Genomic DNA, 13,682 nt, shown 5'->3' with positions numbered 1-13,682 from the left:
CATGATGTGGTAAATAGGAACAACAAGAGGAATGCAATCATCACACTCAAGAAATGCAATAGGGATCAAACCACAAGTATAAGTGAAGTTGTGGAAGAGTTTGTTGGCTACTTTCATGGCTTACTTGGTAAGAAAGAGGCGTGCACACTTTTGGACAGCAGTGAGATCGTTGGAAGGAAGCTCACCTTGGGGTAAACTGATAATCTAATCATGTCGGTAATGCTAGAAGAAATAAAAGTCACCTTGCATGATATTGAGTGTGGAAAAGCCCCAGGTCCGGATGGTTACGGTTCGAAATTCTTCACCTCATCTTGGGATATTATTGGTAACAATTTTATTGCAACTGTGCAAGAATTTTTCTAAAATGGAAAACTATTAAAGCAATGGAATCACTCCTTGATCTCACTTGTGTCGAAAAAAGACCATGCGGTGGGGGTAGCGGACTATAGATCGATTTTATGTTGCAATGTATTCTACAAAGTTATTTTCAAGATACTTATTGTCCGGTTATCGAAAGTTAGAGATTTCTTATTAGATCTGGCTCAAGTAGCATTTATAAAGGGGCGTTCCATAGACGACAACATATATTTGACTTAAGAATTGCTCCGAAAATATGCAAGGAAAAGGGTTTCTCTTAGATGCATGATCAAAGTTGATTTGAAAAAAGCTTTCAACATGGTGGATTGGGATTTTCTTATGTCGACACTCGTTGATTTTGATTTTCCCCAACGATATTGCAATTGAATCAAAGAATGTGTCACAACGGTCTCTTACTTAATCTCTCTTAATAGTGGAGTTTATGATTTTTTTCAGTGGGCAAAGAGACCTTAGGCAAGAGGATCCTCTCTCTCCCTTATTGTTTGGATTATGTATTGACGTGTTATCAAGAAAACTCAAAGTCACCTCTAGATTGTCATCATTTCATTTCCATCCAAAGTGCAAGGAGGTGGGCATCACCCACCTTATTTATGCGGATGATCTTATGTTATTTTGCCGAGCGGATACATCTTCTACACAAACACTTAGCAGATTGCTTGGATTTATTCGGAAATGATTCGGGACTAAAGGCAAATCAACAAAAAACATAGATTTTCATGGCCGGTGTAGAAGCAAGAGTGAAGACCTAAATTCTTGATCTTTTGGGTTTTCAAGAAGGTTCTTTCCCCTTCCGATATTTGGGCATTCCATTGGCGGCGAAAAAATTGAGGATTGCTAATTATGGACCGCTCCTAGAGAATATCACAAAAAAGATAAATGCTTGGCCCAAACACACTTTGTCATATGTCGAAAGATTGGAATTGATAGGTACGGTTCTACAAGGAGTGGAATGCTTTTAGCTTTCAATGCTTCCAATTCCTAATGGAGTTGTAGATAAGATTAAAGTACTTTGCCGTATGTTTGTTTGGTCCTCCAAATGCCCTCCTATATCTTGGGAAAAAATTTGTCTACCAAAGCAAGATGGGGGATATGACCTTAGAGACCTACTTGCATGGAATGAGACTTTGTTGAACAAAATCTTATGAGATATCAAGTCCAAAACAGATTCTTTATGGATAAATTGGGTACACCATCATTATATAAAAGGTGTAAAATTTTTGGTATGGGAAAGCAAAGCTTCGGACTCTCCTTTGATCAAGAGGCTTATAGAAATTCGGAACAAGATCTTGAGAACCTCAAATGGTGTTAGAAGTGCAAATATGAGGATGATAGATTGATTTGTTGGGATAGAAAATAGAGTTAAAAATGCATACAATTTCTTCATGCCAAGGGGGCTGGAAGTAACATAAAAATCTATGGTGTGGAAACCGGAAATCATGCCAAAGCACCGCTTTACATTATGGATGCTAGCTCATAGGAGGTTGAGGATCAAGGATAGAATGGAGTATGAGACAAACAAGGATTGTGTCATGTGCCAACAACAAGAAAAATCAAATCAACATGTCTTCTTTGAATGCTCGACGGTTTGTGAACTTTGGTGCAAGGTGAAGCGATGGATGGAGATCAAACATAACTTCAAATCCTTTGAGGAGTTACATCAAATTTTTGGGAGATATTACAATGGTGGTGGTAGAAAGATGAAGTCCCGACATCTAATCATCTCTAGCTCAATCTATTATATGTGGGAAGCCAGAAATAGGTACTGGTACCAAGGCATTATGCCGTATGTGGATTGACTATTTCAGAAGGTCCAAATACATATCTACCGGTTTGTGGACTTGGAACCTCCTTAGTGCTCATCATTTGCAAGTTGAATGCCACTATTGGTTGGTGTAGAAGGTGTCATGTTGACTGTACATGAAGGAAATGGAGGCTACAATGTTGTTGTTGCTATTTTTTGGAGCTCATTGTGCTTGTTGTCCAAAATTTGGAGTTCACTGTTTTTGATGTTCGTGTTTTTGAAGAAGCCTCATCTACTATACGTGGTTTTGAAGCTTCATGGCTTGTGTGTACATGGAAGTTATGATATGGATGGAGCAAAGTTTAAATCGGTGGCACAAGGGAGGATCGACCAGATTTCACATAGGTGGCACATGAAGATTGGTTTGTTATATTTTTGTTGTATATGTTTGTATTTATCCTTTGATTTTGCATGTGAGGCATGAGAGAGGATGATGGTGAATAGATCCACCATAATTGATCTATCTAGTCCGTAGCAAATGACTCGTGGTAAAGACAGTACCAAATCTGTTGATGACTGAGGCTTTGCCAAACAACCCAAGAGAGTGAATAGATCTACCATAATGATTTATCTAGTCCGCGGCAAACTGCTTATGGTAATGACAACACCAAATCCGTTGATGGCTGGGGCTTTGCCAAAAAGCCCAAGAGGGTTCATAGATCCATCATAAGGATTTATCTAGTCCGCAGCAAACAGCTCATGGTAAAGACATGATAAATCTGTTGATAGTTGACCACTTGCTAAAAGTAGGACGATGATCTATGGAGGGATACTTTCCATTTGGAGTTCACTGTTTCTTCCAATCCAAGATGTGCAGGGTGGCCTTTGCTTGAATCTGTAGATGGATGTGCTGCTGTCCGTGTTTTGAAGCCACTGTTCGTGCAATTGCTCCTGTCCATGCTTTGCTATGATCGAGTATCACTTGCTCCACATCTTGATTCTGCTTGTTGTCATTGTTTGATTGCCACACCACCTATTCATCATATATAATCCATGTTATGGTGTTGTGTGATATTATGTGAGTGTGTGATTGGTGGTTGGATTGACTTTGTTTTTGTTTGTGATGGTGTGAGTTGCATTAAGTGCATGATCATGTAAGTGAATTGTGTGATGATCAAGGGCTTTACCTCGACTGTAGAGAATAAACTCCTAGCTATGATGTATGTTTTGACATTCGGTTTGAGAGTCTTATCTCTCAAATCAGTTTTTATATATATGTACTTATTTCCATGAATAATGAATAGCGTGTACCTCCGCTGGTGCATGAACCCCCCTTATATAGTGCCCCGGTGGGTGGCGTGCACTCTTCTCAAGGTACGAGCACATTTTTCTAACCATCCTATGAAAGAACATGTCAGATAAGTGTCTCTGACATCATACCTTAACAAGACATGCAAATTCTTGATGAGACAGTAAAAGCTTTTGTCATATGATTCACCTGTTTACCATGTTTTGTTATTAGCGGCATTACATCTCAAAATGATACTAAAAGATACGAGAAGGGTCCTACTGTTCGACCGAGTGAGGTGACCAATGAGTCGGGACTTCTCCGCTCGGTTGTCCTTGATCTACTACTTTTCCCCGTAGTGACTAGGTTTAGTAGACCATTTTCGTCCGACCGGACAAGCGCTCTTGTCGCCCTAGCATTCCTCCGATCTGTAATGAGTATCTAATGTTCTTGTCAAGTGTTCCTGGCTCCCTTAACTTTAACTTCTATGTTGAAGTCGATAGTTGAAGTCAACCTCCGCTCGACCTATTTTTGAAGAGTCTGTTGGTTCTCGAATGTTGACTGTCTTAACTTTAACTTCTATATTGACTGTTATCTCTACCCTTAACCACACTAGATAAGATCCATTTATCACTACATCATTGATTAAATAGAATGAGCATCTAATCTACTAATCAGTTCAAATTTTAAAAAAATATTATCAGATTATTCTTAAACATTGAATATAATTATTCAAATTTAAGTATGACGAATTAAATATTGTAATTAATAAAAAATTTTGGAAATTAGTATATTATGGCTAATTTTCTCATTAAAAATGTGAAGAATATGGTGCGATAATTTTTATTTATGTAAGAAAAAAAAATCAATTTGTTTTTTTTTTTAAATTAATATTCTATTTTGCATCGAACGGATAAAGAACTCTTATTTCTTTTTCTTATCGATAACGAAGAAAAACGAGCTAGCAATAAATATTACCAATGAGAGAGATGGACGTTCTTTGAGAGTAAATTGGTGAGTGAGTAGAGAGATATAGAATCACCAAAAAGGAAGAAAAAGAGCCCAGAAAATGGGAAAAGATATGAGATCATCCCTGCAGATCTATACTTTTAAAAGATTAAAAAAGTTAATTAGGTTTTAAAAAAATAACACACATAATTAAAAATAATAATTACAAGATCATCTGAAATAAATAAAATTAAAATAATTTAGGATTAAAAGTGGATACTTTTTTTAAAAAATATATAAAAATAATCTTAAATAATTAAGAATCATGGGCTCCATTAAAATCGGGACCCTAAGCATAATATTTAAAAATTTAATTTTAATTTTGATAAATTAACGGATGAATTTTGATTAATAGATGTAAAAATTATATTTCATATTTTTATATTTTAGGAGAGAATTAGGGGGTCAAAAACGAACATGACCCGACGACCCAATCCGAGTCGACCTGAAAAAAATCAGGTTCGGGTTGAGCATTTTCGGGTTCGGGTTCGGGTTGAAGGGTTGGAGAGTAAAAATTTTTCGGGTTGGGTCAGGTTGGGTTCGGGTTGACCCGAATTGACTTAAATATAGGGTTTTGTAGGTTTTTTTGGGATTAAATCAAATTTTATTTTAAAAATTTAGATGTTTTTATGTATATTAATATTATGTTTGTATGATAATGTTGGAGTATTGAGATAAAAGTGAAGAATTATAAGGAAAATAATCCCAAAAAGTTATTTTGAATTAGATTTTCGGATTATATGGGTCGGGTTCGGATTGATCGGGTTAGTCGGATTCGGGTTTAGGTGTTTTGAGTTGAACTCGGATTTGTGTCGGGTTCGGATTGGGTTAAAAAGAAAACTCAATTCGATCCAATTCGATCCGATCCACCCGAATTGACACCCCTAAGAGAATTTGAACTGAGCATCAATTGAAAAAAAGATTTATTTTCTATGAAAAATGGTTCCAAAATAAATGCTAAATTTATTTAATAATATCAAATTGTTCTTGAATAAAAATTAAATTAGTTCAGTGACACAGCTACCTCTGAATAAAAATTAATCAGAGGCTTCGAGGAACGCCTGCCTGCCGCCGCCGACCTGGTCCGCTGCACTCATCTACCGCGCGACGAGCGTGTCAACCCCCGTCGGATCCCGTTCTCTCGTCCTTCGATTCTTCTCGCAGGTGCACTTCTGCTCTTTCCCCACTTCTCCTTGTCCACATCTCTATCGGAAGACAAAGATCTGTGTTATTGCTTCAACTAATGATCTTCTCTCTCCATCGCAACACCAAAATTGTAGGTATCTCCTCTAAACCCTTCCCTTCGCAACACAATCTTTTCCTAAACTAATTGGGTTAGGGTCGTGGATTTGATTGGATGCATGTTCCTTTTTTGCACTTCTGCAGGATTAAGTAACTATGCTTCTCAGTTAGTATAAGCAATAGTTGGACATAGAATAGGGCATAAATTCACAGTCATTTATGGGTGAATAATAAGTTATTCAGGTTAATGCATAGTAATGAATGGTGGATAGTGTGTTATAATAATAGCCATGTGATAAAAATTTCAAACTCCTGGCTATTTCCTCGTCACCTCTTGAAAACCCTAGTTTTGTACCTTGCAATTTAGATGTATTGAAGTCTGTAGAAGCTTACACAATTGAATGCTAGTTGAACTGCCTATTCTAGCATTTGCTCAGTATTTGGTATTAGTTAAGATCATCTTGACTGGATTCTTAGGACTAAGGATAGTTTTGATTCTTGGTAATGAAAAAAGAATTAGGAATATAATATTCAAGAAAATTCAAGCCATTAAATGATAATTAAGCTACAAAACAAAATAAAAAAAATGTTTAAGCGAGCCACTTGTCAAACTTATCACAACAACACAGCATCATTTTGCTTTTTTTTTTTTTGTGGAGTTTTCGTCTTTTGTTCTCAATTTTTGTGAACTTTTTTCCAGAAAGATGAAATTGTTCTGCTAAAATAAAATAGAAACGAAAAAATGTGGAAAATTTCATCAAACTATCCCCAAGAATAACTCTTTTTTTTAATCAGTTTGGACTGCCTTCCTAGTTGTGCCATTGCATTTATTTTAATTATAGTCAAGACAAGTTATCTGTTAAAGGTAAGACTTTCTGAAGAAAGAGGTCATATTTATAAAACACTAAATTTAGTATAGTAATTGATGGGTAATTATTTAGCAACAGAACAAATTATTAAGTGAGATTTCAAATTCATAGGAAAATTCATTGTTAGCAATGAAACAACAAAAAAATCTTGTTATTTGTGCAAGCTCGGATTTGGATAATTAAAGTAATGAAGAAAGCTGCAAAAGTTACTTGCTTGACTCTTGCCTTTTCTACCTTAGATCTTATTCCAGTGCACTTGACTTTCTAAGTGGCTTCTCTAATTTGTTTCTCCTAAGAGAATAGCTTGTATTAGAGGATTTCAACTGATTCTAATCATAAGTTTACTACTGAACCATTTTTCTATAAAAATATTCCTTTGCTTCAAAAATATTCTCAGGTTTTTTTTGGAAATTTTTAGTCAAAGCATCTATAAGTTTCCTGACTATTGGTGTGGTTTATTTTGACTTGCACATCACATTTATGCTTCTTCTCATATTTTATATATCCCCTTAAGTAACTTAGCTTTGAGGGAAATGCCTTGCTTAGTTTGAATCAATCTTTCTCCACAAAACTATCCAATCTTTTCACATAGAAAGAATCCTTCTCACCATGAGAACATTTGGTTAGTCTAATGCTAAAAGTTCATTGTTTTTACCACTTAGAAAGAAAAAAAATACATAAGGGGGTAGGTAAGGATAAAACTTAAAGAATGTCCTAGGAGGTCGGTGTATACCTAGTAAATTTAATACGGTGATTATATTCAAATTCAAAGCTTTGTTTAAGCAAGGGATTATTATTATTTTTCTCTCAATTGGGACTAGCTTCAATGTCTTCATTCCGGTGGATGAGTCACTAGAATTGATCTCGAGTTGCTTTCATGGTTGGGCTCAAGGATCTTATTGCCTCCTTCCTCCACAGGTGTGGTGTAGTGGTAAAGTACTCAGGGGACGAATATTCTAGAGGTCGGATAAATGTGCATAAGTTGTGCTCCAGATTTATCCGATAGGTTAACTGGGGGAAAGGTCGTCTACCTTTAAGATTAGTAGGGAGAAGCCTGGGATTATATAAAAAAAAAGGATCAGATTGCCTCCTATTTTCAATTATGGTATGAATCAAGATCCTTGAAGTGTTAATATGAGATGCTTCCTTTCCTTTAGGGTCTTTATTTGAGAGATTCAGTCCTATGCCTTCTGGTCATAGAAATACATATGATCTCATAATAAGCAAAATTTTTGCTTTATGAACACTCTTTGAGTTTTTTTTTTCTCATTAAGAATTCTACTTTTTAATTCTTAGTCATTATTATGTGTGAGTCCACCTTGGCTATCGTTGTATCTCCATATGACAAAATTTTCTTCTTCTATGGCATCATGTCTATGAGGATTGACTCTCAACCTTTATACTTTTGTCTCATAACATAAATTCATGCTTTCTTTCTTCTTTTATAATGATTTTGGTTAAATTTCTTATATGTCGGTTCTAATTTTTTTTAGTGCATTATATTTACTTTTTAATTGATTATATTTAACTTTTAATGTATTTTCCTTTTTATTTTTACATATAAAATATATAGGTAAGAATCATACCATTTTGCATGTGGTTCATAATGTATCATGTGATATGAATTATGAATCATAAAATTTTGGCAACTATGGCATGCACATTAACTAGAGCTTGTTTTGTGATGATTTATTGAAGATTGTTGTGAAATGACTAGGTAACATGGAATTTAGAACTTTCTTGATGGTTCTTTATTCTCCCCTCCCTGGCTTCAAGACTGGTATTTCTTTGATGTAGTGTTGTATGCTCAGTATTAGTTGTAAGTAAATGGGTAGTTTAAATACACTTTGGTACTTTCATCCTCTTACTTTTTTTTTTAAAATGATTGTGCAATATGTCGTGAAGATGGAAAGGCATAATTCGGATGTGTCATCTGCAAATGCTGTGCTTCTAGGTGCATTAGCTTCTGGTGTTAATGTGTGTTCTAAAGCTAAATCACGGTTTATACTGAACTCTTTTTTTATATATTCTACCTTGGTGAGGCTTTGGCTTTTTTGGGATTCTCAACAATCTGTTGCCATTTTGTGCTGGTATATAGGGGCCAACATGGTTTGTGGTCAAGGTTACCTTCTTGCTGCTTGGATTATGTCTTACAGCCATGCTTGCTTTGGCATTTTCATCAAGTGATTTCATTATCGTTGGCCATGTTCTTTTGCTTGTTACTATAGGAGTGGTTCTTTTTCTACTCATCGACAGGTAGTTCTCATTCTTTCTTATTTATTCTATTGATTTGAAGTCTTTTACTATTTTGACTTTTAAACCTTCATCTAAACTACTTTATGAAGTATGTTGGTTTTTTTGGGCTCACAAATTTTCATAAGACACTGTCAAATTCTTGAACTTAATAGTTATGCCACACTTTGCAAATTAATTTGTTGCATTCAATTGCATTGTGCATCAACTTTCATCTTATTTGAGCCGAGCCTAAGATGGTTAGGTCTTGAAAATTGAGTCAGGTCAAATTTGCTTGGTATGATATATTTGCTAAATATCGTACAGAATTTTCAAAATGCAATTTCCCATAAAATTATTCTATGGTAGTTTGTATTGCTGCTATTTTTTCCCCTCAATCCACATCAAATTGCCTTACCACCTTCTTTGGAGGTAGAGGGTGGGTTAGCTTTGCCATCAGATCACTCAATTCTGCAATCTGGGTTCAGTTTAAAACTCCTAATGCAACATTACTTTTTTTTTTTATAATAGAAAATTTGATTCAAGTTTAAGGTGTGATGGGTAATGGCAGACCAAAGAGTTCTACTGAATATATTTAGGAGAGGTTGTAATAATTTAGGTAGCCTTATATGAACTCAATAATGGAATTAGATTCATATATCCTCACCCAACTAGTTGGGATACATTAATTTGTTTCTGTTGTAGCAACATTTTTCTTAGTTGTAAAAGTGGAACTGCATTTTGATCAGGGCACAATCAAATATTAACTGGTGAATGGAAACCAACCGTGTGTTGGTCATGTTAGCTTTGTTCATTACATAAGGAGGTTAGTAGCTCCCTGAGCCAATTTTTCTTTACTAATAACCATGGCTGTGAGAATCAATATCCTACCAAAGAATGGCGGGAATAATCTTATAGTATTAGATCATAGGACATAGCATTTAATCCTACATATGTATTGACTTTCAACTCTTAGTATCATTATGAAAATTTGGTACTTCACATCATTCTATATTCTTGAAGCGGTTGAAGCATAATTAAAGGCTATTCATATACGCAAATATGTTTTTTGTACGTAGCAAGTTACCTTTGTAAGACGAATGACAATAAGAGAAGTTAACTTTCTACTCATAAGTTGAAAATCTGCCCAAAATTTTTCATAGATGAAAAAGTATTTATTTAGATAATTTGGGTAATGCTAAGGTGTTTTCTAATTTCCAAGGTTATTTAGGAGATTCTCAGCATTTCCTACAAGATATTGGTAGACAAAATTTAGTTTTTAGGACTTCCAAACTTAACTGTTGAACATAGGAATATAATATACCTGTCATTTAACAACTGAAATATTACCTTTATGGGATATAGGTGGTAGTTCTGATGAGAGAAATCATATCTGCAACGTGCAGCTCAGATTATAACACACAACCTGTTCAATGTTTGCCCTAATAGTTTCATTAACTGTGTTCCTTCATTTAATTACAAAGCTACACGTGTCCTTTTAATGATTAGTGTCCACTAGAGAAGAAAACAGAAAGATGTAAATGAACTTTTTAGGGTAATTTGATCTCGTTACCTAGGTTGTTGGTATAATTAAAACCTTCTCTCTTCATTGATTGCCTTTTGATTTTCTTTAGATATGAGGCATTTATGGAAAATGTTATTCTCAAGAAGCTGACCAACAGTTTTCTGAATTTGTTTTGCAGATTTATAGCAGAGACTGGTCTGGTGTCAGTTGAGCAGCAGATGCACGAGATGGGTGTTTCAGTCAACAATGAACAAACTAAGAAAGACAAAAGAACATAATGGCATGTGCCTTATACTCAAACACCACTACTTAACATTGTTAAAAGCACTTTTCCAAAGAGAATTTGCAACTAATAGCAACAACATGCTTCTTCTTACATGAGTTTGAAACTAATTGAATCTGCTGCAGTCATTTTTGCTTTGCTTCCTTCTCCTTGGGCTTGATCTTGGTGCTCTTCATGAAGCAGAAACACGAGCAGCATGGGCTCTGTACTAAGAACTTCATGGTCGGCTTCTTGATTCTCAGCTGAGCACTCTTGAGGTGTGTAAAACCAAGTAGTCTTTATGTCTTGCAGTTCTCTCCTATTTAACCTGCAATTGATTCCTTTTCTGTCGTTTCTTAAAGAAGATGCCTATCACCCAGCTCTAGTGTAACTGTGCTTTCTTAATTGACATCCATGTGCTTTGGTATTCTTTTCTTCTGTGGGGCCATGCTGCCCAATCAAATAAATAGGCTCCTGTTTCTTGTATAGAATTTTCTGGGAGGCGAGAAATCTTGTCCATCTACATTTTCCAATTTGCATTCCTTATCTCTGTTCATGTCGGTCAAATAAAATTTTTTTCTTGGTAACCCTTTCAAGAGTTTTTTGGGTGGTAAAAAACATAATCCTTTCAAACTATTCCTTACGTCCTCTCGTGAGTGATCGCTTTGAAGTCTTGCTGTTTGTTTACCCCTTTTGTTTGTGGACACTTTTTGGCTAAGTTTGCAAGTAGTAGGACAGAAGATGCGTCAAAAATTCAAGGAATGGGGCATTTGTAATTTGTAATTGTTCATGTGACATGTTCTGCTTGAAGCTTTTTGATATGACAATCAAAATATCCTTCAATTGGTAAACCAGGTTAAATTTGGGCAAGGACAAAGCATTGCTAGCTTTATTCTCGTCCGTTGTGAACGGGAAACCTAAATAGATCCCTCTTATTCACGCTGCACTTAATCATGTGGGCTATGCTGTATCCGGCCCGATCTATTAGGCCGTCAGGCGGGTTGAGGGCCAGTTGGGCCCGACCCAGTCTGCGCGTCAAGCCGGGATAAGGGCAGTTCGGCTCACGGGCCGGGCTGGGCCAATTATGATTCGGTCCTAAGCTATGCAAAGCCTGTGCATGATTCAAAATAAAATTTTTATTTTAAAAAATAAAAAAATAATCATGTCAATAAAAGTATAAGTTTAATTGTAAATATACAGAATAAACTTATAGTAATAAGATAAAGTTTTTAATAGAATCATATTTCATTGAATTTTGTGGCAATATTTAGAAAAAAAAGTACAAATCCATGGACAGTGCACCCACCCTTTTGGCCCCACCATAAATTTCTAACAAAACTAATGGAGCTCATGATGGCAAGCCCATCTGGTTGTTCGTTTGTTCAAATCAATCTTTGAAGTGAAGCCAAGTCAAGCATTAAACTATCATATTATTCCCTAAGAGCATCTACAATGCTCTAGTATTATAACATCTATCACATCATCAAAAAATATGGGGTCCATTACCACATATTTATTATAACAATATCCTTCTTTCACCCACATCCCTTTTAACGTTAATACCCATTATTCATGGGTTCCACCGTCCACTCACTCATTTTAACATTATATCATATTAAATAAATATGTATTAAATATGTTTTAAAATATTTAAATTATTATTATTTTTAATAATAATTTTACGTTTAAAAATAAAATTTTATTATTTTTCAAAAATAATATTAATTTTTTAAATATATTTATTAAATAAAATAAATGTTTGTGAGAAAACGAAATTAGAATGTTAGGAAAACGAAATTGTAAAGTTAGGAAAACGAAATTACAACTGAACACCTAAAATTATAAAGTTGGGAAAATGAAATTACAACTGAACACCTAAAATTATAAAATTGGGAAAACGACCTAATATCCTTGCATAGGCATTCATGTATGATAAGCTGCTCCTTTGTCATCTGCGAGGTGTCTTTGTTCAATATTTCGTACTCCTTCAACTTCAAGCGACGATTCTTAGCTTCAGATTTGGACAATACAGCTTTTGCCTTAATCTCCTCTACTTCAAGTTGTTTTTGTTTCAAATCGACTTCGGACTTCTTCACGCTTGTGTACTCAGTGAACTTTGTGATAATATTGTTGTAGTTTACTGTCAGATCCTCCATGGTCGATTTTACTTTGTCTTTCCCCTTTCTTTTTGCTGCCTTTTGCCCCATTGGACGAGTATCTTCATAATCCAGGTCTATACTCACATCTTGGTTGGAGGAGGTGTTGCTTGCTCCAGACTCTGAGGTCCTCGTCTTCTTTGTTGCCACAAAGTGATCAGCGGACTGTGGAGTAAACATTGGACGGTCTTTGACAATTCTTCACACATGTTCGAGATTGAATGCAACACCATTGTTTTCAGATAGATATTTTTCATACGCAAACCTCAATATATCTTCATCACTGTGACCACTTCGATATGAACTATAAATACTATTGTAATTTGCGTTGAATCGATATACCTTCTTTTGGATTGTATTGTGCCAATGTGACCGTATAACATTTGCACTTCTGGTGTTTGAACCTTGGGGAAGATTCTCATTGTAGTAGCTTGCAACCCGTCCCCAAAAAGCATCCGCCTTTTGATCATTGCCGATTATTGGATCATCATTGATAGTGACAAAACTTTTCGCTAAGACCTCGTCTTCAACCTTTGTCCAACTTGAACGCTTTCTTGTACCCTCAGCATTTGAAACCGTCTTTTCTAAATTGACCACCTCAATTGGGGATTCACGGTCGGAAAGTTGAGTTTCCGGGACAAAAGTCGGAGTTGCAGATTCATTCGACATTGAAGGAGTGAAAGACATACCAGTTGTGTGCGGGGTACCATATCCATGAACAACCGACGGCGTGAAATATGGATGACTCATGTTTTGCCAATATTCGGCTGGAAGCGGTTGATATGGACCTCGAGGGGCATAATTTCCAAACCCTTGGACATTTTGAAGATTTTGTGGAGGAAACGACATACTGGGAAATGGATATGGGTATTGATAATTTGGTGGAATTTGTGGATTCTGGGAAGATGAATATTCTTGCGAGTTGTTTGTAGAATTCAAGAAATTGGAAAAAAATGCCCTATTATTTTCATCCATTTCGGA

The 13,682-nt window shown here is 35.6% G+C and overlaps 2 protein-coding genes across 5 annotated transcripts; one reads left to right on the top strand and one right to left on the bottom strand.

Annotated features, from left to right (window-relative positions):
- The first annotated feature begins 5,436 nt into the window (after window positions 1-5,436).
- Window positions 5,437-10,823, top strand: LOC121969235. 4 transcript variants are annotated; one of them, XM_042519213.1, is made up of 5 exons: window positions 5,437-5,579; window positions 8,432-8,503; window positions 8,625-8,782; window positions 10,462-10,563; window positions 10,750-10,823. In XM_042519213.1, the coding sequence occupies exons 2-4, from the start codon at window positions 8,432-8,434 to the stop codon at window positions 10,559-10,561; spliced, it is 330 nt and encodes a 109-aa protein (XP_042375147.1). In that variant the 5' UTR covers window positions 5,437-5,579; the 3' UTR covers window positions 10,562-10,563; window positions 10,750-10,823. The 4 variants fall into 4 exon arrangements, with proteins under 4 accessions (XP_042375147.1, XP_042375144.1, XP_042375145.1 ...); XM_042519210.1 differs by having other exon boundaries at window positions 10,692-10,823; XM_042519212.1 differs by lacking the exon at window positions 10,750-10,823 and adding an exon at window positions 8,244-8,345 and having other exon boundaries at window positions 5,443-5,579; window positions 10,462-10,636.
- LOC121969100 (glutathione S-transferase T3-like) lies at window positions 10,657-13,550 on the bottom strand. The gene is made up of 3 exons (XM_042519025.1): window positions 12,967-13,550; window positions 12,448-12,900; window positions 10,657-10,873 (listed from the first exon to the last, which is right to left on the bottom strand). The coding sequence occupies exons 1-3, from the start codon at window positions 13,548-13,550 to the stop codon at window positions 10,657-10,659; spliced, it is 1,254 nt and encodes a 417-aa protein (XP_042374959.1).
- Window positions 13,551-13,682: the final 132 nt, after the last annotated feature.

The sequence above is a fragment of the Zingiber officinale genome, chromosome 4A, assembly GCF_018446385.1.
Source record: "Zingiber officinale cultivar Zhangliang chromosome 4A, Zo_v1.1, whole genome shotgun sequence".
Classification (NCBI taxonomy): domain Eukaryota; kingdom Viridiplantae; phylum Streptophyta; class Magnoliopsida; order Zingiberales; family Zingiberaceae; genus Zingiber; species Zingiber officinale.
The sequence above is the reverse complement of the archived record's forward strand: the minus strand, read 5'-3'. Positions and strand labels throughout refer to the sequence as shown.